This window comes from Rhopilema esculentum, unplaced genomic scaffold, assembly GCF_057945365.1.
Source record: "Rhopilema esculentum isolate cy_ngs unplaced genomic scaffold, ASM5794536v1 HiC_scaffold_34, whole genome shotgun sequence".
In the NCBI taxonomy this organism is placed as follows: domain Eukaryota; kingdom Metazoa; phylum Cnidaria; class Scyphozoa; order Rhizostomeae; family Rhizostomatidae; genus Rhopilema; species Rhopilema esculentum.
The window spans coordinates 1372894-1394674 of record NW_028300845.1 but is presented as its reverse complement, the minus strand read 5'-3'; the positions used below and the strand labels follow the sequence as shown (position 1 = coordinate 1394674).

General features: G+C 35.0%; 1 protein-coding gene across 1 annotated transcript in view; it reads right to left on the bottom strand.

Moving 5' to 3' along the window:
• LOC148957338 (cohesin subunit SA-2-like) overlaps nucleotides 1–20713 on the bottom strand; it is a 32871-nt gene extending 12158 nt beyond the window's left edge. The window contains exons 1-36 of the mRNA XM_089115528.1: nucleotides 20632–20713; nucleotides 19767–19861; nucleotides 18436–18620; nucleotides 18113–18221; nucleotides 17553–17693; nucleotides 15794–15890; nucleotides 15419–15549; nucleotides 14780–14930; nucleotides 14105–14172; nucleotides 13912–13995; nucleotides 13491–13564; nucleotides 13081–13146; nucleotides 12466–12529; nucleotides 12068–12166; nucleotides 11623–11702; nucleotides 11096–11265; nucleotides 10607–10674; nucleotides 9970–10029; nucleotides 9634–9682; nucleotides 8906–9006; nucleotides 8519–8611; nucleotides 8075–8164; nucleotides 7666–7725; nucleotides 7203–7271; nucleotides 6814–6888; nucleotides 6237–6310; nucleotides 5685–5769; nucleotides 5073–5153; nucleotides 4645–4737; nucleotides 4189–4246; nucleotides 3343–3468; nucleotides 2806–2930; nucleotides 1978–2079; nucleotides 1140–1208; nucleotides 610–692; nucleotides 226–369 (exon numbers count right to left, since the gene is read on the bottom strand). Of these exons, the coding sequence (XP_088971654.1) occupies nucleotides 226–369; nucleotides 610–692; nucleotides 1140–1208; nucleotides 1978–2079; nucleotides 2806–2930; nucleotides 3343–3468; nucleotides 4189–4246; nucleotides 4645–4737; nucleotides 5073–5153; nucleotides 5685–5769; nucleotides 6237–6310; nucleotides 6814–6888; nucleotides 7203–7271; nucleotides 7666–7725; nucleotides 8075–8164; nucleotides 8519–8611; nucleotides 8906–9006; nucleotides 9634–9682; nucleotides 9970–10029; nucleotides 10607–10674; nucleotides 11096–11265; nucleotides 11623–11702; nucleotides 12068–12166; nucleotides 12466–12529; nucleotides 13081–13146; nucleotides 13491–13564; nucleotides 13912–13995; nucleotides 14105–14172; nucleotides 14780–14930; nucleotides 15419–15549; nucleotides 15794–15890; nucleotides 17553–17693; nucleotides 18113–18221; nucleotides 18436–18620; nucleotides 19767–19861; nucleotides 20632–20698 (3386 nt within the window). The 5' untranslated portion in view covers nucleotides 20699–20713. The remainder of the gene's footprint in view (nucleotides 1–225; nucleotides 370–609; nucleotides 693–1139; nucleotides 1209–1977; nucleotides 2080–2805; nucleotides 2931–3342; nucleotides 3469–4188; nucleotides 4247–4644; nucleotides 4738–5072; nucleotides 5154–5684; nucleotides 5770–6236; nucleotides 6311–6813; nucleotides 6889–7202; nucleotides 7272–7665; nucleotides 7726–8074; nucleotides 8165–8518; nucleotides 8612–8905; nucleotides 9007–9633; nucleotides 9683–9969; nucleotides 10030–10606; nucleotides 10675–11095; nucleotides 11266–11622; nucleotides 11703–12067; nucleotides 12167–12465; nucleotides 12530–13080; nucleotides 13147–13490; nucleotides 13565–13911; nucleotides 13996–14104; nucleotides 14173–14779; nucleotides 14931–15418; nucleotides 15550–15793; nucleotides 15891–17552; nucleotides 17694–18112; nucleotides 18222–18435; nucleotides 18621–19766; nucleotides 19862–20631) is intronic.
• Nucleotides 20714–21781: the final 1068 nt, after the last annotated feature.

The window sequence follows — 21781 nt, the reverse complement described above, 5'->3', positions numbered from 1 at the left end:
AATTTGTAGTTTCTAGCAACTAATACTTACAACATGTAGCTCCAGATCTGACAAAAATAATATTACACAACCGTAACGTATTACACACTCTAGCTAGATTACTTGAAAAAGAACAAGTCTCAGTCAGAATCTATAAGTTGTATAATATCCTTATGTAAATTGTGGAGCCCTAGACGTGTTTTGAACTCTACATGCAATACAAATACAGTTTGAATACGAACTTACACTCCATGCTTCCCCGTGCGATCTTGAGCAGCAAGCCGAAAGATGAGTTCGTGCAGAACTTCAAAAAAAGCTAGATTCCTAGGCACCACTTCGTTCGTAGCTTCGTCAAATTCTGGATGAGCCAAAGCATACAAAATACCATCTCTGCGAGAAAAATAATGTCATCGTTGTCATGATATTCTAAACAACAGTGGTTACCATGGAGTTTAATGTCAGTTACTGTTGCGAATAGCATGAAAGGAACAAAGAGATTCAAGACATCATAGGAGATCTAGCGATGACCAGAGCTCTGTGGACAATTGGTACATAAAGTCCTTGGCTTCAAGTCTTAACAATATTTAATGCTGTAGAGAGAATCGTGTACATAAAGAAGGTTTTTGGTACCTGTGTAATGTCAATGAACATTTTCTCGATTGATCCGATTTTATGTTTACACCTTGGAGAAGGGCAAATCTTCTAGCAAGATCCTGGAAATACAACAAAAACGTATCTTGTTGACGATTGATGATTGCAAATTGTTCAAAATTGCTTAGAACATTTACACAATGCGATGGAATGAGTATCAAGAAGTCCAGGAAATATAAAAGTTTGCATAAAGCAGTTATTAAACCAAAACAACAACCTTCTGGCAAGATCTTAGAAAGATTACGGGTAACATCATTGAGCATTTGCTTTACAATTAAATTATACATTGAATGGACAAATAGAAAAACGTTCTTGTCATATAGGCACATGCATGTGGCAAAATAGAAGATTATTAATTAGTTGAAATTTGGTTCAAACAAATTTTAAGCAAGAAGTCTCTTATAAAATACGATTTCTAATGTCCTAAATCTAGAATTCTCCTATATAAACCATCAATTTTTAAAGCAAAAACTGCGGTTTAAATCTGGAATACAAGATAGAATTCTTACTTTCAAAGCATGAAATCCTTCAGAGGAAGTTTCAGTTCCACCGCTTTCTTCTCGTAAGACCTCGAAAGCCTTAAAACAGAATCACATTGGTTTCAATATTGCAACACAATCAATCGATATAAAAAAACACATTATTCGTAACTGCTTATAATCGTTTATAAAAAAAGTCAAGCTATAGTCACACAATAGACTTTATCACTATAGATTATCACACGAAAGTCAGTACTCCTCAGGTTAATTCAAATGGCTCTAAGAAAAGCGCATCCTATCTGTTTAGGGGATTCCGTGTTTTATAGACAATGAGTGCTTTACCGATCTGTCATACAGTGCTTGATGCCGTATAAGCAGAATTGTACACGCTCTGGTGCACAGAACACGACGGTTCAAAGATGCAACTGGGTGTTTCCACCAATTTGTTTACTGGGTTTGTTGATTTATAGAGAAATGTACATTAAGAATATTTTCGCAAGAGTTTTAGTCTAGGAACTGTACGCGTATCTTTGAAAAAATTCCTCAAGTAACAGAGAAAGAAAAACGTGGTCAAGCTTTTCGCTCGTATTCCCTGACAATCTTCCTTGCAAAACAAAAACGTTGACAAACAAGATTCGCATCAAGCGGCTAATGGCACATCTTGTAAGCATCAGGCCAATCAAAGCCGGAAAATTAAACAGATTTGAAAACACAGGAAAAATGGAACCATTTTACTTAAATTTATTAAAAATAACAAGCAACTTTGGAAGGCAATAGCGGCAGCGATTTCGGTAACGTTTTCGGTAACGTTTTCAACGACCATTAAGACAATAACAACAGAAGAAGATAAATCTACTGCAGTACGTACCTGTTGCAGGCTGAGTAAGAGCGTCTTGGCAAAAGCAATTGCATTGATTTCCTTGACTTTGTTCATTGTGTGTTTGATGATATCTGAGTAGCCAGAATAGGCCTATGGGAATAAGTAGAGTTAGTGGCAAAGCTGGCGCGAAAGGAAGAAGAGACTGCGAAGGCATAATGGATGAGAAACAGGTTGATACCATAATTTTGATACCATAATCTTGATGATTCAAAAGTTTAGATTTCTGACCAAAGGGAAATTGAGTAGTGTGATCCACTCACTATTCAGGATTCAATGCACTTAATGCAAGACTTGAATGACAAGATGTGGTAAAGACTGTTCCGTTCGACAGTCATATATCATACAAGAAAAATGCTGTGCAATTAAGTTTTCCAAATAGCTGGCGAACTTTGAGATTCCACTCTCAAAATAACATTCTTCGCTTTCTAGACTTTTTCTGAAGCTCTTTCCAAAGGATTTCATTGCTAAAGAATCTCTAAAATACCTAGGTATCTGCCTTTAAACATGTTCCAGTTCTCGGAATTTATCCTTTGGTTGTGCAAAGGAAAATGGGCACTCTGTTTAATGCAAATTTGGTAAAAAATCTTACCGCGCGATTCTTTCTCTCGCGGAACACATGGAAATAAATTCCGCTTATGTTTTGATCATTAATTTAATATGGGTAGCTTCTGATGAAAAGGCTTTAGTAAGCCATGTTTCCGCCTTTCTGACTCACTGTATGCAATACAAAGGGCTGGTTTATCTCTATTTATTCGTAATTAATGAAGGCTCATCATCAATCCGTTAAAAAAAATTACTAAAATTCTAAGGACCTACCCGAATTAGCTGCGCGAAAACTGGAGCGGCTAATTTCATGTCAAAGATGTTGAAAGCTATCAGCTTGCAGAAGGCTGCCAACACTGTTCGTTTCTGGTTGAGTTCTTGTGCCTTGAAATCATCGCCTAACGATGAAAAAAAGAAGGATAATAATTATTTTCTAATAATTGGGGCATGCTTCGTTAGTCGATCATGAGCATAGGAGTCATATCACAGAAGGTGTTAGCGCCTTACAACTACACCGCTCTGTTGATTCCGCATGCTAAAACAAGAATCGGTTCTCGCTTCGTGTTTTCAGGGAGACTAAGTGTTTGATTTATTCCATACATACCTTTGATTATCACTAAAATTTCGAATTAGCATTAGATTTAAATTCACAAAAACAATCACTGCTCTAGCCTACTGACAGTTCAAATAATTTAGCTCAGTGTTTGTCAGCTGCAGGAAACGGTGTAAGTATTTGATACCAAAAGTAGTCAAAGATCTTTTAAAATGCACACAGATCAACAAACTGGTTGCAACATGCATGACACATACCTTCATCGACGTCGTCAAAGTCATTTTCATCGTCAATATCGGCAAACACGTAAGCCATTGTGAAGTCTCTCAGCCGCACCTGGACACTCATTTCCGCCTCATAAACCAATCTTCTTAAAAGAGGAGCTAAAGCAAAAGAAATCGAGAATTTCGTAAGATACTCGGCGACAAGAAAACTACTACCAGAACATTTCATTTCATTTTTTTTCAAAAATCTTTACACACGAATTCTCTATCAGCTATAATACAAATAAAATAAACTACTTCTATTACAATTACTTCTTTAATATATATAAAATAAAGTTGTTGCTGTTCTACCTAGGGATCGTGTTTTGTTTAGGGAATTTATTAACTTTGCAGGAATCCTTTCAAGTTTCTTTTAAACATGGAAATTGTGGGGCTCATTCTGATGTTTCTTGAAATCTCATTCCATGTTTTAGCCCCAGAATGAAAGAAACTTCCCTTTGAGAATTCCAAATTTTGCCTTGGGATGTCAATATCAAGCTGAACAGGGCAATGGAATACAATGAAAAGGAGGGCCAAAATGTAGACACGGTCCTGGTACCGGGTCAGACAGAGTTAAAACAACAAACTAAGAACTGACTATCCTTTATACAGGAATTTGAAATTGGGTAGCAAGATTACCCTCGACAGAAAATGAAATAAAATAACAATAAATAAATCTATATAAGTATATTATATACAAGCCAATGGCGTAGAAGCTTAATCTTTCGCATCGATAAATTTCAGTAAAAATTGAAGATTAAAATATCGGAAAAAAACAGATGCAAACAAGATTTAGAAGCGCTTGCAAAAAAAGTAGAAATTCTAAAGGATAATTCTCACATGTGTTATTCAGCTGATTGGCAAAGAAAACGAGTAAATCAGAGAATATCAGGAATGCCTAGAAAATAAAACAATTTGTTTTACGTGCATTCAACAGAAACAAACGTGCACATCTTAAATAAATGTAGACAGAGTTTGGTTTTCTTGGACAAATATTGAAACATTTAGATGATGCAGCATCAAAAAATGAAAATATGATCACAAAATGGCATCACTGATCATAAAATGTCATAACAGAAAAAATAAAAAAATAACACTTTGAAATTTTATAATAAAGGATCACAGCCTTTGTGTATACGCAGCATTATAAAAAAATAATCTTGGATATAGTCAGTCAATTCAAACAGTGGAAAATCGATTCTTTTTCTCCATTTTATTACACTTCACCTAAAGCCATGCAAAGATATTCTTAACATACACCCAAGTCCAATCCAGTCTAATTGTTTTGAATTATACCTCAGTTTTGATCACGTCGCTGCTGTACTGCACAAGTTGGTCCAGATGAGACATAAACGCGTAGAGCCTTTTTCGTAAGGCCTTGAGTTCACTCTACAAAAAACCGTAAACTAATTTGGAAACAGTCTAATGGTCTAAGAGCAACAGTCATTTTTACCAAAAAAGAGTGCTGTTGAACAAATAAAAATTTACAATAAGAAATTATCTCAGCCTACTAGACATTACTTGGTATAAAAAGCTAAATTCCAAAAATTTTCCTTAATCTTTAAACGACAAAAAATATATGCCTAATAAAATTGCGACAGGTTTATGACTAAATAACATGGTTGATTTTCCTACATCCAGCTTGTTCAACAATTTGGTTGCAAATACAAACAATAAAACGCTATATTATACATCATCCCATCTGTTTGGTTACTGTGACAAACCTTTGATGGCTTATTTGGATCAAGTTCTGCCAAACTCCATAGCAAGGATGTATGCATACAGTTCAATGACAGTCGCAATACCTGCAGTGAACAAAACAAGGCAAAAATGAGAACGCTATTGTAGGTGATACCTGCGTATCTTATTAAAAAAGGGGGCTTATCTATTATTTGCGTATCTTAGAATGCCCTTGTCTATTATTTGTTATAAAAATGTCATGCAAATGTTATCAGAAAATTTTGCTTGCAGCTTCGAAAGTTTTATTAACTAATCAAAAGGTCCTCATCTTCATCAGAATCACCAGGATCAATTAATAACCCTGGAACATCTTTGAAACAAATTTCCACTGACTTTGAAGGTGCACAAGAAAATCTTTACATAGGCCTTATTCAATGCACACGATCTTATCACCATCATACCCGTCAAAAGACCCACTAACTGCGTTTCTTTTCTTTGCTTTACATCAAAGGTTAAAGAGGGGGCTTAATAGAAAGGGGGGCTTAATAGAAAGAAGGACTTAATAGAGGGGGGCTTGATAGAGCTTTACGGTATTTTGTCAACAAGAAAAGTCTTTAGAAGACTAGCAAAGCCAAAGGGAGCCTGACCATACTTACATCATCGTCCACAGAATCTTTTGTGCCTTGATCGATGATTCCATGGAGGTCTTTTTGCAGGGCCCACCCTCTTAAGTCGTGCGCCCTACAGATACGTAAAATAGAAGAATCGTGTTATAATGAATGAGAACAAGAATCTTGTTATTCAGATGCGAAAGCTTTTGAGAATGGAATGCAAAATGTACATTTATCACTTAAAAGGGAACACAACTTGGAATGGCTGGGTATAACAAAACACATCGTGAACAGTTTGCCAAACGAACACACTCTTTCCTGGGAAAATAGCAACAAAATGTAGACATTTGAATAAAATAATTAATATATGATTGAATTCAGGCACAAAAGGAAGTAAAAGGAAATTGTTCTAGAAGTCATTGGAGATCTACCAGATTTGAACAATGTTTCTTTTGTAACTTAAACATTGCATGGCATACTTCTGGCCTTTGTTGAAAATACTATTGATTGAGACTACTAGATCTATTCTTTCCAAACTGAACAGAAAATGAATCTCAAGGCTACTTGAGGCTACAAAACATAATGATGCAAACATACTTGTAAAGGGCAGCAATCCGCTTCAAGCTGACAAGAACATTGTAGTATTCTTGCTCCTCTTTGTCCTCAACCTCCTGACGATGAAGGAACTTTTTGTTTTAAAGAAATGACGAAGAAACTACCAATTTGTTTTGCGGTTTATATAAATTAACAATATGGGTACAGTGTTACTGCGAAAAAGTGCCGGGAACGATCTTTCAATTTGTTTTGCTCACGAAATTCAGTGATGTTGAGCGCTACTGATTAATTATTGTTTGAGGAGATATAAACTTCTTAACGGAACATTAAACTTGCCCAGTGTTCTCATTGATGCTGGGAGTTGCCACATAGAATATTCGTTTGGTCACTTGCAAATTAGGAACAGAAAAAACCACCCAGTAAAAAATCGGACGTGTTAGGTGCTGCTCAGACGAAAGTTCCATTTATTTGGCTTGGATTTACGTTTAAAGAGACAGTAGTGATTACTATATGGGATAAAGAAGAGGCTTTACTGTAAATAGAATACCCTTCAGGCCTACACTGGAAACAAGGTTCTATATACCGATGTTAAGTTATAAATAGCAGAGATTCTTCTTACCGATGGAATGCCAGATGAAATACTTGACTGGAACTTTTCGACAACTTGGTCAACTATGCGGTGCCTCGCAAGTTCCTGAAGTAGATATTGGACACTAATAAATTCATGTCAAAATTTCATCATTCCTAAACAAAATAATAATGAATCCCTCAATGGACACCACCTCAGCATATCAACATTTGACCATCAAATGAGCTTACCCTCTCTACCTTCTTAGATGAGACCCGTAGACTGATACCAAACTACTATATAAAATCTTATATTAAGCAATTGCACTGTAATATTGGCACGCTCCTGTTTGCAATCCATTGGCAAATACCAGGAGACTACGGTACGAATACAAACAATCCTTTAAAACAAATATCGTGAAGAACATTTAAAATTCATACCGCAGTTTGCTGAATGATGAGGTCGTTATCTGTTAAGAACTGGAGAGTCTTTGAGCAGGTTTCCAAAAGCTACGAGTAAAGGGATGGTCATTTTCATGGCTTTCTCAACTAGTTATTCGGTGAGTTTTTCCTGATTCTTAGAAACAGTGATTTATACTAAAAGCCAATCATTTTTAAGTATAAGTTACTAACGAAAATAACAGACAACTTCTAAACGCGGACAACTCTAAATAGCTAACACCTTCAAACAACAGGCAAATGTATTTGTCCCAAAATTTCTTTATAGAAACAAACACCTCCTTACAACTGACAGTAAGTCTGGTAACAAAGACGTCCAATGTACAGAAGTTTCCATAATTAACCAAACTGTGTTTCTTCTCTTTATTAAATTTCACGTACTGTAATCCTCAACACGCTGAAGTACTGGCGTCACGATATTCCAGCACATTTAATATGCATGTACCTTTTCATCTCCATGCTTTAAGACTATGTTTTCCAAGTGGCCAAGAAGATCTTCAAGGTGCTACAAAAACAGGGTTCAAGGGTAAACAAGCTTTATATTGTCCAATCGAAAGACTCTAGGTATTTTTTCTAGGTATGAATTAAGAGGAGCACGATAGATTCGTAAGCCAAATTCGACGTACTTTCACATGAGCAGCAAACACTTTAAGATTCAAAAGTCAATTACAGCTTAACATTCTACTGTATTACCTAGAACTTCATCAAGGAAAAAGGGGAGCAGAAAAAGAGCTTAAAGTTTTTCGGTTCTATCTAGAATTTCATCAAGGGGGGAGGCACGATGGAGAATCTCAATATAACAACGGCAAAGGAATGTTTTATCTATTTTGACAGAATAAGCTGCTTTGCCATACCTTGAGAAGCCGCTTCTCAGCATAGAGCTCAAGTTCAAAGCATTGGGGAATAGCAATTAAATTTGTTGTCTTGTGAACATCCGCTTCGAACTATAACAAATATTAACTTATCAAAAGCATACAATGTCAAAAGATTCACCACTGATGCAAGATTCCATACTTCATAGGTATACGTAAAGGAAGTTAATATCATTCAAATCGATAAAATGGAAACATGGCGAAGTACTGATATGTGGAAAGATGCAAACACTTTCTAATGAACAGGCTGGCAAAACAACAAACCAGTTAAAACTTACGCCATTCATATATTGAAAAGACTAAATACTGATTGATCATAGTTAATACTGATAATTTCAAAGATGTATACTAATCAACATTTTGCTACTTTAGTGTCGTTGTGTCTAACATTAGTTCAAATCATAAGAGCGAGGACAAATACCATACCTTGGCAAGAAGGTGGGGGAGTACAGTCATAAAATGGCTACTCAGAGTGTGCCTTTCTTCGATCAAAAGCCTCTTTTCTCTAGCACTTGCCGTCTAGAAAACATAAATGGCATTGAGTGATTAATCGTGTACTGTTTTCATACGAGACACCAAAAAGTGCATATCGACAAAGAGACACCAACAAATTCAGCTTCTGCACCCTTGTTCTATTATGTTCGGTTTCTCGGATAGATCACACGGATTTATACACGTTCGGAACGGGTGCCACGTTTATTGATCTGTACAATCAAATCATGCTGTAATTAACATCCTGTAAGTTCCAGATTAAGTATAAGATTTTTTTATGGTGATTATTTGGCAAAAAAAGATAATTTTTGCTATGGAAACCTTTTTGACAACTCTTCCGGACGGGCCATGACCAAGAGCAGCTTGTTTGCATGAAGCTGCCATAATTTCTATCAATGCTGTCTCACCGGCGTCATCAAGCTCTGATAGAAAACAAAATGGGAAGTGCGATGAGTAAAGTTAATTGAGAAAGCGAATGTTATCAGAAAAGAGTAGAGCTTACGGCTGCAATGTATATATCATGAAAGAACGAGCGATCATGACGCTACATTGAATTTCATCATATTTACTTGGGAATTACCAATTAGTGAAATGTAACATTTGTTTCTTTATAATCGCGTTCTGTTTACTTCTTAATTGATTATAGTTGGATTTAATATCTACATCTCGTCGTAAATGTTGGTAATTGAGGACGCAAGATGTTCCGTGTATCTCTAAAAGGATACTCAGGCAAATCCAAAACAACTTGGTGCCGTGACCCGGAAGCTGTAAGTAATTGCCTCTGAATAAATTACTTTGATTTTATAGCCCCACTCTCTGTCTATATTTCAATTGATATCATAGTACTGTAACCAACTTTCTTGTAGTTTTTTATGCCCGTTTTCTTACTAATCAATCAACGGATTCAAGGAACTCCTGAATGGTAACTTATGCCCACATTCAGGATACCAAAAAACGTCATAACTACTGATTTCGATTGAAAAGGTTAGAGCTACGTGATCATAGCAGAATTAGCTGCCAGAGTTATTAAGCACAATGAATATATTTACCTATCAAAGAGCTTGTGTCCAAGAGAATGTTGGAATAGTTTACCCAGTCCTGCAACAATACAACATGTCAATATCCAATATAAAATATTTTCATGTAAGTGTTTAGCCCAGTCAATATGTTTAGCCTTTTCTTTTGTCCCAACTACAGCACCATTTTCAGATGTTAACACATTTTGATAACGCACAACATCCTTGTAACATGAGAATGAGACAACACCCTTCACGCGAACTAAAAAGGCATAGTATTTATCTTCAATTACATAAGCTGCTTGCCCGTATTTGTTGTAATGATAAAATTATTAGGCAAAGTAATACCCATAATGCAACGGAGCTCACCTTTATCAAGTCAGTGTGTTCCCATAGACTGTCAACCAAATATGCAGCATGGTCGTGAATCTAGGTGAAAGAATAAATAAAAATTACCAAAACATTAACTTTTTGAGGCTTGAAGCAACTTCTCGCATATATAATTCTAGATAAAGACACATTTTTAACAATTTATTCACATTACAAACACTTGAGAAGATAAGGAAACTACCCGAGTCAAAAAAGCTTGAGGCTTATTACCCCTATGATTCAAAACAGATTTCGAAATCCTAAGCGACCTATTCTGAGAACACGATCACTTGACCTTTGATAGAACTTTGCGCTTCTACAAAAATCTCTCAAGCCGTTTGATGTAAAGTACAAGATGGTTCTTAGTTGCAACTTCAAGAATGACGCTTAGTGCAATCATCAGACAATCATGAAAATCAGGGTAGCAGCTTAGAACCGTCCTGTACTATACACCAAAGCGTGTATAGTTCGGCTAATATGGCAATGAGCAGTACAGGATAGACCGGTAAAGCGGAAATTTTCAATCTCTAAAGCTTTAGGAGAGACGTCTTCTGCAAACCAAGTTTGAGAATATAATTATACAATGCCAAGGCGGGCTGGAAGTTAATTTCTGAAATATTCAATATTAAAAGATTACCTGAGAATTGACAAAAAAATCCACTAAATATTTCATGTTGGTTTGTTTGATCAGGGCTCCTTTCGTACCTACGAAAAATAAAAAGAAATATTCTTTGAAAATTGCAAACCAAACATAAGCCGGAAAACTGATTAGCAGGGATGCTCAAATTTGGCTTTATTTGCAAAAAGTATTATTGAAAACAGCCAAATTAAAATATTCATTATCGTGATCCAATTTCAGCAACATATATTAATAATAACATTTTGAATTTAGCGTAAAAGCGAATTTGGCGTAAAAGCGAATTTAGCGAAGCGTTAAAGCGAATCTAGCTCAAGCCCAACTGACAGTGGAACAGATGCAATGAGAGTGGAAAGGGGAGGGTGCAGAGGGAGGAGTTAAAGAAGTCAAGTCATATTCGGCCATCAGTGTCAGCACATACCTAAAACGCATCCCAATTTAGCAGGAAATGTTAAAATCTTTGATTCAAACAGACAAATTTCACCCTACCTTTTCTTCCCGTTGAAGGAGACTTAATAACAACATCCACTTCTTCCTCATTTCCCTGATAAAAAAGACGCATGTTAAGAAATTCTCCAGCAGCATGAGCAACGGATCTCTGGTCACAGAACACAAGCTGATCCACTTGACTGGCATCTTCTTCCATGAGCAAGTCATGTCTGCAATAAATGAATGTTCAATATAACAAAATGGGGTATGAGGATTATTGGACTTACGTGATCAAGAATATCAGAAGAATACTGCCATCTCGGAAGAATACTGCAACGTCAGAAAAATACAATTGCTTGACTAAAATCAACTGAAAAAGCCTTCTCGGTAAAGAAGGTGCAGCTTAAGTCTGCTTGTGAAACTATTTTCAAAATTTACATGTACTGAAACTCTATACCAATGAAGCTTCAACTCTAGAGGTTCTGTTATTGAGTTCAAAAAGAAGTTAGGATTTGGCGCATAATTTTTTGCAAATACACGAGTTATCTAAACAAAATAATTCAACAAAAGCAATTTATCAAACGTACTTGAAGAAGAGACCAGCTACTTTGATTGCCTGGACACAAACATCACTTTCTTTGTCAAGCGTCATACAAACAATTCGCTCCTTAAACGAGAGCAAACAATTTTAAATATGTACATTAAAAAAAGGCAGTGGAAAATTGTAACCGGGTTTAATATTTATAAAGGCAAATAAGTGAATAGATAAAGACCTGAAATTTAACTATGACTTCATAATTGACTTTGATTTCATAAAACTGTTTTACAGTAGAAGATCGAATACTTATATTTTTTGGATTCTGAAGCAAACCCTATAAGGTATTGCTGCATGCTGCCACACAGGCAGTTTTAGAAAAATTCAGTTGTAAATTATTGTAAGTTTCTAATTTATCATTCATTAAAAAAACGATTTATGCGAACTGAAGGTGAAGTAACAGCATTGAAATCGGGGGAGCGGAAGTAATACCTCACCTTAAATCTTTCTGTAAAAAGTTCCAGCTGTGGTACAAAGCTGTCACATTCGTAAAGCCCTTGCAGGACTTGCAGAGCTGTAAGACGCACTTCGCCAACCTACGATTGTATCACCACGAGCGTTAGCCAGTTCCATAAAAAGTAAGAAAATTCAGAGAAAAACATGCTATGAAATTTGTGTCTATTTTGCTAGAGCAAATTGATTAATGAATGATCTAGAGCTGCTATCAATTGAATCCAAAAGCCACATGAATCAATATTTTGCTTATTGAATTCCAGTTCAAACAGTCGGATTGTTTTAACAGTTATGAGTGATCAAAACAACGTGCAGTCAAAAATATCATGTTATCTTCCTCGAAATCAAAGGCCTTTACGACGATGCCCACTTGCAAAATTACCTTATCGTGTAAAGTCCATCCAATATATTTGGTGTATGTTTGCTCTGCTATTCCAAAGAAAGAGCTGGGTGAAGAAATTCATATCTCTTTAAAATTGAGAAAATCAAATTGAAGAAGGAAATTACAGAAAAAATATGAATAAAAAAAGTTAGTTGAATCCTTATAGTTATTGTCTGCTCAGCTGTCCGCTGACTTGACGTGTCCAATTTCTGGATATAAATTTCACAACGTTTTGATAGAAAGCACTAAACTGGAAGTTTTAATCGTGTTTATCTAGTTGAAATCGTCAGGATTTAGAAACCCAAGGGTCAGTTTTATTAGAATTGTTGCAGCGACATCCATCTCTTTATATATATATATAATAAAAACCATTTATTAAAATCTTCCAATTTTGCAAAAACTCGTGATGGCAAGAAAAGTGGAAAATAACAAAATTCATTTATGTTAATCTAAACAATCCAATATCTAACATTTTGCCAAGATTCTCTCACAATCTCAACAATACAGGAAAACATCTGTTGCCACAAATTTAGAAGGATGTGCCTTCCTTTGAATCAAAATGATTTTGGATGAGACACTTTTAAGACCAACAGAAAATACTTCCAGCCCAATTACCTGTAATTTTTCATCCATAACCCTATCTCACAAATGCAAGTTGCTCTAATCTCCGGACGGACATCTCTAATGGAAGAAATTGTGAATCATGATTAATAAACAGAAGTTAATTTGGACAGCAGTCCTTGAGAACGGGGAGAAATACATGTTTGTCATATTTGCAAAAAACGAACACCATTTCATTGTATTCATCGAATGACTTCAACAGCAAATCAAAAAATCTTAGACACATGACCATAGAATCAAATAGAAGTACCAAAAAAATTACATAAATTTCTTACTATACAATTAACCGAGCCAAGATTCACTTTGCCATGAAACTAACTGTTCCTACATCCCAAACCCACCTCACTCCCTAAGACAAACGTGCTTGCTAAGCCATTGCAAAATACAACACAAAGGTAATTTACCTGTATCTATGTACGAAAATTCCTGAGAAAATTCTAGTCATCATCTCTTGCAAATCTGCAACATTTTGCCTCAGCTATGGAAAAAGACATGCAATTAAAAAACACACAAGAGTATAAATTTCATTGCTTAGCATAGACTTATATTGTATATAAATAGTTCAACCGTTTCCATTAAAGAAATGTTTTACCTACAATGTGGCATAACAAAAAACAAACGTAAAAATAGATTTCTTCTCTAAAGAAAGTTCTTTTAACATGCTTTACCTTTTGGAATATTAAAAATTAAAAATTATTCTGAGAACATCAGACAATTCTTCAGCAACCTCTAACTAACATACATTCATTTTCGACACTAAAATGTTCAAGTTCTTATGTTTAAACCAACAAATTTATCTAATAATCCAAGTAAAGAATTTCTCACCTCTTCTCGTTTTCTTTGCAACATTTCGACATTCTCACGAGATCTTTTGTTAACTGGCTTCTTATTTTCTGTATCAAGCTGTCGCTATGGTTAAAATATAACAATATAAATGATCCGTAGCTTTGACAAAAGATAAACCTATGTTTAAGAATATCAGTAAAACTGTAAACATAGGAAATACAATGTCTCTTACCTGTGTATTGTCTGATTCGACACTGACTTTTAAAGCCACGTTGATTAAACCAGTTACAACTTTCATGCCTAAAACAGTGAAAAAGTAATGTGTTCAAGTTTAAGATTATCTGTTATTCATTAACACTTTTGAGCTGATTATCAAATCACTGCTTTCAATATTTCCTGACATAAACACAAATCAACTTGCCAATTTGTAGGAAGAACAGATAATACAATTGAAAACTAGTCAATGTATTAGATTAGGGCATTTTGCTTGCATCCTTACTTTAACTGTTAAACTAATAAAAAACTAATAATAAAAATAAAGATTTGAAAAAAGTAGCATTTACTAAAGACTTTCTGTCCATTTACTATCCAATGTTTATCGTAGTAAAGGCTTTAGAGTAAGGATACTGCGATAACTATTGGATAGTGAATGGCTTTTTATACCTTGAAATGGTAAACTTTTGGGCTAGATAGTCATCTTTGCTGGAAATATGTACGAAAAATTGAAAGGCTAATGTTTTGAGCCTTTGACACCATGTTCCCACCATTATGATCAGGCAAACTTAGTCAATTTGGTTTTAAGAAGTAGCCTAGCATGCTGTGCAAAATTTTCAACTTCCTTTTCAGCAATACAAATAATACATTTCATTAAAGATTGTTTAAATTGCCATACAAAGTAAAAACTAACCTGCAAAGGTGCTTGTATGTCGAAACGCTCTGACTTGTGAGTCTGACAGGCCGATCAGCCAACTTATTAGGGTATCCATCATAATTTCATCATAGATAACATTGTATTGGCATTGATTGATAAGCAGCTCAACAAAATGTGACAGGTTGCTCTACAAAAAAACCAACATCATGTTGTTACCTTTGTTTCAAAAGATGTTACTAGGCAATAAATGGCTCGCAACATTCTAAATCAAAACACCTAATGTCATACCGGATATCTTGTGCATATTAAAAAAAATGCAGGGGCAATTACCTAGACTATGAAAATGCATAGACAATTACTTTGAATGGGCAGACAAATTTTGCAGAATAAAGATTGAAAAAAATTATCAAATCAAACTTAACCTCTAGAGCACAACATGAAAAAGTGAAATCTTTGGATAAGCAACAACGGAAAATAAATCGAACAAAATTAATTTAAACTATTTAAACACACATTTATGAAACAAAACTTCCTGAAATTAGTGACACAATGGTTCAAAACAAAGAAATTGTGATTCCATTTTTTCCTGAAGCACAGAAAATATCTGTTATAATATGTGCAAATATATGTAGCTTCTGATAAGAAAAAATGCTTTTTTCAAATGACATCTCAAACCTTGAATTTCTTGCTAGCAGGACCAGTTGCAATGAGTGGGTATTCATGACTGTCCTCATCAAATGTCTCTGTCAATTGTCTTATTGCCTGAACTGTCTCTTCCGCCTCTATCATATCCCTTGTTACTTTTCCTAGAAAAAATAAATGGGAAATAAGAGACAAAATCTTTTACAATCTGTCATTGAAAAATTCTCTAAATATATGGCTACAAGATAACAGTCTATACACAAAGAATAAAATATTTGGCTTCTAGTTTACCTTAGTTTAAAATATTGCAAAACATATTTATGATGACAAACAATCTGTTAATGACAGAACTTCTTCAAACAGAAGCAGAAGAGCTGTAATTGAAAATCCATCAATTATGATATTTACCTTTGCAACCACAGCACTGTACAAAAAACTGAATAAGATCCACCATTGCACCCTCCTTATCTTCATTGTATGTTTCAATCCAATCATCAAGTACAGCCTAATTTGAATTCAAAAATTATATCCTTCATTCCAAATAGTGCACTTTCAGCTAAGTATTTCAACTGTTCTGATTAAATCAGTACATTAAAATTTGATAAAAAGACTAGGATCTGCATGCCTTTATATTTGCCTTGCTAGGTTGATAAACCAGCTGACAATCCGTTCCTAACATAGTAATTAAATTATAAGCTACCTTTGTATTTACTCTGCCCTCGATTAGAAGGTACAGAAAATTTGGTTCACAAAGAAATGTAAGCCATCATTGTTTATAAGCCACAACTATAAACAGCACAGAGATACTTACTTTAGAATGGCAGACGCCAAGACTGATAACAATTTTTAAAAACAAAATTCACTTTCCTGATGTCCTAGCCAACAAAGTTGTTGACAAAAAATTACTGGATGTGGAAGGCAAATTTCTCACAAGATGATTTTTTCATAATTGTTTTATAACCCCAAAATACCATTTTCATACTTTTATACACTCCCCTCACGAAAGTATATGGACATTTCGAAGATTGATTGTGCTTTCAGACAGAAACAAATTAGGCTGGTGAAAACGAATTTTTAACTTATAGTGATAATAATTTTTTTAGAAACACTCCCAAAATAAACAAAGACATTAAAATATTGCAAAGTCTGTACGCTTTTATCCATTTTCAATTTTTGTTAAAATGAGAAACCTTTGTGCTACAAGCCTTACGCAAATCAACTGATGTCAAATAAGCAAAGAACAGCAAAGTCAGGTGACTTGGACTCAGTTCAAATTGGGCAACAAAACATGGTCACTAGTTCTTGAGACACAAATATTTTTAAATAAAGAGAAACACAGCTTGTTTACTCTTAGCTGGGGAAAATATTTGCATGGAGATGCCACTGATCAGTAATAAAACATGCATAGAAATTATGTAATTTTAGCAAATCTTAAAGTTCTTGCAGAGCAGACATATATCACTCAGCGCAAAGCCTTAAAGCCACGATATTTCTTTACAGCTGCAAGTGTTGTAGAAAACAATCAGTACGAAGGTACAATGACAATTCTTTATTTTCCTTGCAATATTTACCAACAGCTTTTGAGAGTTCAACTGTTTACGAATATTTTGTGCCATTTTGTGTAATGACCCAAATCAGTTTTGATGCAAATCAGTTAGGGGGAATGCTCGGCTGTTGATGTTATGAGAGCTCTTGCTCTTTTTGACTGTGACAACTTTTTTACGCTCCTTGTTTTTCAATTTTTTGCACATGTCAAAAGCAGCAGTCTTTGTGCATCCAATTATGTTAGCAATTTAATCATAGCTTTTCTCCATCATTGTGATAAAACATTATCTCTAGACATTGTTCATAAGTTAATTCTTTTGTTTTGGTCACTACCACTTTGAGAAAAAACTCTCACAAAGTTTGCTCGCAAGATGAACTTTTTTCAGTGAAAAAATAGATCAACGGCCAAAAAGCTTCAAGAAAAATTTGAGGAAATTGATAATAATGTTTTCATGAAAACTGCCTTTGAAACTGCCACTCTCTCTAACAATAGGTTCGCAACTAAATAAGAAACTATCTGGATAACGTTGTAAAGGGGGTGTATACTAGGATTGTCCTAGAGAAACACTCACTCAGAATTTAAACAACTTTAGCACTACCAAAGGAGCAATGCTTTTCTTACCCGCAATGCTGTTTTTCCACCTTTAACAATATCAAAAAGTGACTGTTCTTCTTCATCAGACATATTTGGCATTCCATGCTTTTGACCTGATGCTTGTGCTTTCTTCCGACCACCCCCACTCTTTCTTGTTTTCTTTGCTTCCTGAAAGAAAGACAGAAACTTGTAGCCTACATTAACTGAATATTTAATATCAATCAATTTCAATCATCATTTAACTTACTGCTCTACAATATTACTATTCTGATTTTGCTTATTAAACTTGCTTTGCATTGTCTTCTTGAATGGATCTTGAATCTATCTCTAAGGAAAATATTGTGTTGCACACTTTGTGGTAAAAAAATGATATAATCGTAATTCAAAATACTCCAATTTAATTCCACCAACATGCTGAAAAGCTGATCATGGTATCAGGACTAGGCAAAAGATTCTAAGTAGTAACAAATTATGAAACATTGGAATAATCTTGAATTAGACAGGAAATTTGACCCATTTTTATTTATACCCAATGGCCACTTAACCCCTAAAACATCATTCCAGTTATCTACAGCAAAATCAAATACCTCTCTTCCTAAGTTGCTACTTTTTCTTTTCCTTCCTCTTTGACTTGGCATGGCAGGCTTTTTGAATGATACTTCATGATCACTTAAATCTTCTTCTGAATCCTCAGTCCTGTTGTTTAGAAAAGTTGCATGAAGATCATGCAAAATATTATGACATGCATGATTTGTACACAACAAATCAAATCAATTAACAGCGATTGAAGGAAAAAGATTCTTATAGAATTCTAAAAGCCTCTTCTAGAAAAGAATATGGGTAAAGGAATAAGAAAGATGACTAAAAACAAAGAAATCATTTTAAGAATTGTTTTTTAAAACTTTCTAACCTTGCTTTGTTATCCTCTGTTGCTTCATGTTCTGATGACTGATTTGGTGAATATATTGGGGACGAATTCCCAGGAGACAACTGGGTGGGGCTTTTTCCTGGTATACCTCTTGGACTTACAAATGATACTGACAAGAATTCTGGCTTTGACATCCTTCTTGTGCTTCTCCGAACAAAATGTGAATCCTACAGCACAAAGTAATAGATCAGACAAAACATGTTCTGATTATATTAAGAGCAAAAGGATGCATTAAGTTAAATGACAAGTTCTCAAGTATTCTTACAATCTCTTATCTGTAGCTTAATCAAAAAAGGTAGTCATTTGATTGCAATTTATTATTCATCTTCTTTATCCATAGCAACAACTGCTGTCACTAAAACACATCCATTATTCAAGTCTATTGCCATATGAGAGGTTTTTCAAATGCAAGGCATTCTACTGCATGTTTGATGTGTTTGGGCACAAGCTCAATAAATATGTTATGGGATGAAGGGAAATACTTATTAAAGGTAGGCCTAAGAGCTTTTTCCCCAGAAAGCCTTAGCTGATATAAGTCTTCAAGGAAGTATAACTGGCTATCATAAACAAATGCTATTTGGCATCATCAATAGCTACACAACTAAGATTTTAAATCAACTTGATTGTAATTAGATGGACCAGTTTCCACCAACATTATTCCCATGAAAACATTTGTGTTTTTGAATATATAGCTAAAGCAAATTGGATAATCCAGTTTTCATATATATATATATACATCAGTTATTTTTCCTTTCACAACAAAAAAGCTTTTTCACTTGTAGTTTTGCCAGGCAATTGCTTAGTGGCAAATTGAATGCTTAGTGTTTAAGGTGTATTTAAGGTAAAATTGCAGTATTACCTTAAATGTTCCAACTACCTGTATAATCAAAAACATTTTTTTCCATAGATGGCCTCTGAAGCAAATAATTAGTACTATTTTGTAATTGTCCTTTTGCAGTTAAAAAACTACCAAGGCTTGGTGCAAAAACAGGGCACTTTTGCCTTCGATCTTGTAGATACCAAACTTGGGTGTGCATTCCAAAATTCCTAGTTGGGTAGCTTGCAAGACCATGAAAAGTGTTATTTATTATTTGTATGACCTTCTTCCCAATTTATGTATAAGCAAACAAAGCCAGGTTCCAAGATGACATATACTGAATTAGGTTATGTAACCATTTAAGAATGAATTTGAGACAAATCATTCTGTTACACACACACTTGCTTTATCAAGTTTGCAGAGATAATTTTCAAAAAATATCTCCGGTTGGCAGGCCTTGAATTACTTAGAGGTATTGAATTACTTATATATGTACCTCACTATTTTCTTTATCACTTGCACTGTCAGTTTCACCAGCGATTTCCGGAGTAGCCATTCCTGATTTTCTTTCAGCTAGCAAACCTGGCATGTCTGCAAAAATGACCTCATATCAAGCATCCTTTCACCAAAACATGTTAGAGCCAAGTTCATGTGGATAGGACATCATATAGCATATTTATAGAAATAGCATTGGAATGCCAAAATACAGATACATCCATTAACATTACATTAATTCAAGAACAAGTAATGTTTAATGGCAACTTAAATGATTATCCAAAAAAGACTTGCTCTGGTGTGTTTGTATACAAAATAATTAGGCCTACGTTTTGTTTTTATGAAGCTACAGCATTACTCCCTAGATTATAAAAAATTTTAATATTAACAAAACGTAAGCAGAACTGAAATAACAATTCATAAAAGCCATTTACAATTCATACAGTTCACAACAATTCATATCGCACATTTGGGTATACCTTTATTCTTTCAGCGGTATTCATGAAAACAAATTTAGAACCCACCGCTTCTAGGCTACAAGGTTTGTACCTTGAAGCATAATCCGTCTTAACTCCAGCAAAGCAACAAAAGTGCACCGGGACAAATCCCAAGCTTAGCGAAATATGAAAGCTATAAATAAACAAATGTGGTACTGCCAGATGCCATTAAAGCATTCGATTCAACTCGAATTAGGCCATCATCCGGCACGCCAATACTGTCTTCCTTAGTTACTCCATCAACCACGTCTTTACGATGGAAATTACGTTATTTCGATTTCTAAAAACAGCCTAGCTAGCTAAAATGATTGTAGATACCTAAAACTTGTAAAAATATAGGGTGAAAGGAAAATTCCGGTAATGACATACCTTTCAAATTGAACACCCGCAGGATTCGAAGCAGGCTGTTTTCCTCCTTGCGAATAGTATACAACATTTGGCGCGCAAATCATTTGACGCATGTCCCAAGCAAATAGGGGTGGGGAACGGGCACTTGTAAAGGGAGGGTGAACAAATTGAAACTATCCCGTGAAATTAACCATTAAACTCTTGTTTATAAGAAAAAGTTTATAAGAACACGAGCCTCAAAATTTGTCAAAAGTTAATAAAAACTTGCGAATAAGCTGATGCTGATCTACTGTAAAATGTAATTTTGAACAATGTTTCATCTAAAAAGCGAGGAGTTTCTCGCCATCTAGGGGCGCCTTTAGGTGAATTTCAAACTTAAATCTTATTTACTTTGTTAGCAAACGAGGTCTGAACACCTCTCAAGAGCGCAGTAACAATTGCACTGCTTACAACCTAATAATTAAAGAACAAATTAAGAACAATCCAGTCTCGGATTTTCGTAAAAATTAAGAACAGCCAGCCTGAACTTAAACTCGCTGGTTCTTATAAGAAAGAGTGAAGTAGATAAAATCGTGACACCTATAATATTTTGGAAAAGTTTTTAGGTGGATTTTCACTATCAAGCAAAAAACTGATTAAATTTGACCTGAGGTCGGTTCCCCTAGTTAAAAAGGCTCTAGCTCTTTTAAGTAATTCTGTTTACAACTTGTGACATTAATCCCTCGGCACAGCCTTTTTTGGGATAATTCAGATGGGGGGTCAACAGTGGCGTAGCTAGCGCGGGGGGGGGGGGTGTAAGGAGTGTGACACCTCCTAACCCCCAATTCTTCATGAGTTTGTTGGTAGATTAGTTGGTGAAAAAATTCCATGGATTGTCGGTAAAGTCGTCTACGCTAGGTGAAATAGCACCTAACTTTATCTTTATCTATGTCTTCGTCGGTAAATTTGACTACTCATGCCCCTCCACCCCCCTAGTCTGGAAGGTCAAGCTAGGCCATATAGGGCCAAGTCATAACTTTTTAAAAAGGGAGGGCAATTGTAATATGCCTTGGACAAAAAGCCAGCAGGGATAGAGGGACTTTTGTCTCCTGGGTAGCATGTTGAAAATGGACCTGCGTTTTCTTTTAGGGTTATATAATAATATTGCAAGATCAAGTATAACTAGTTGTAG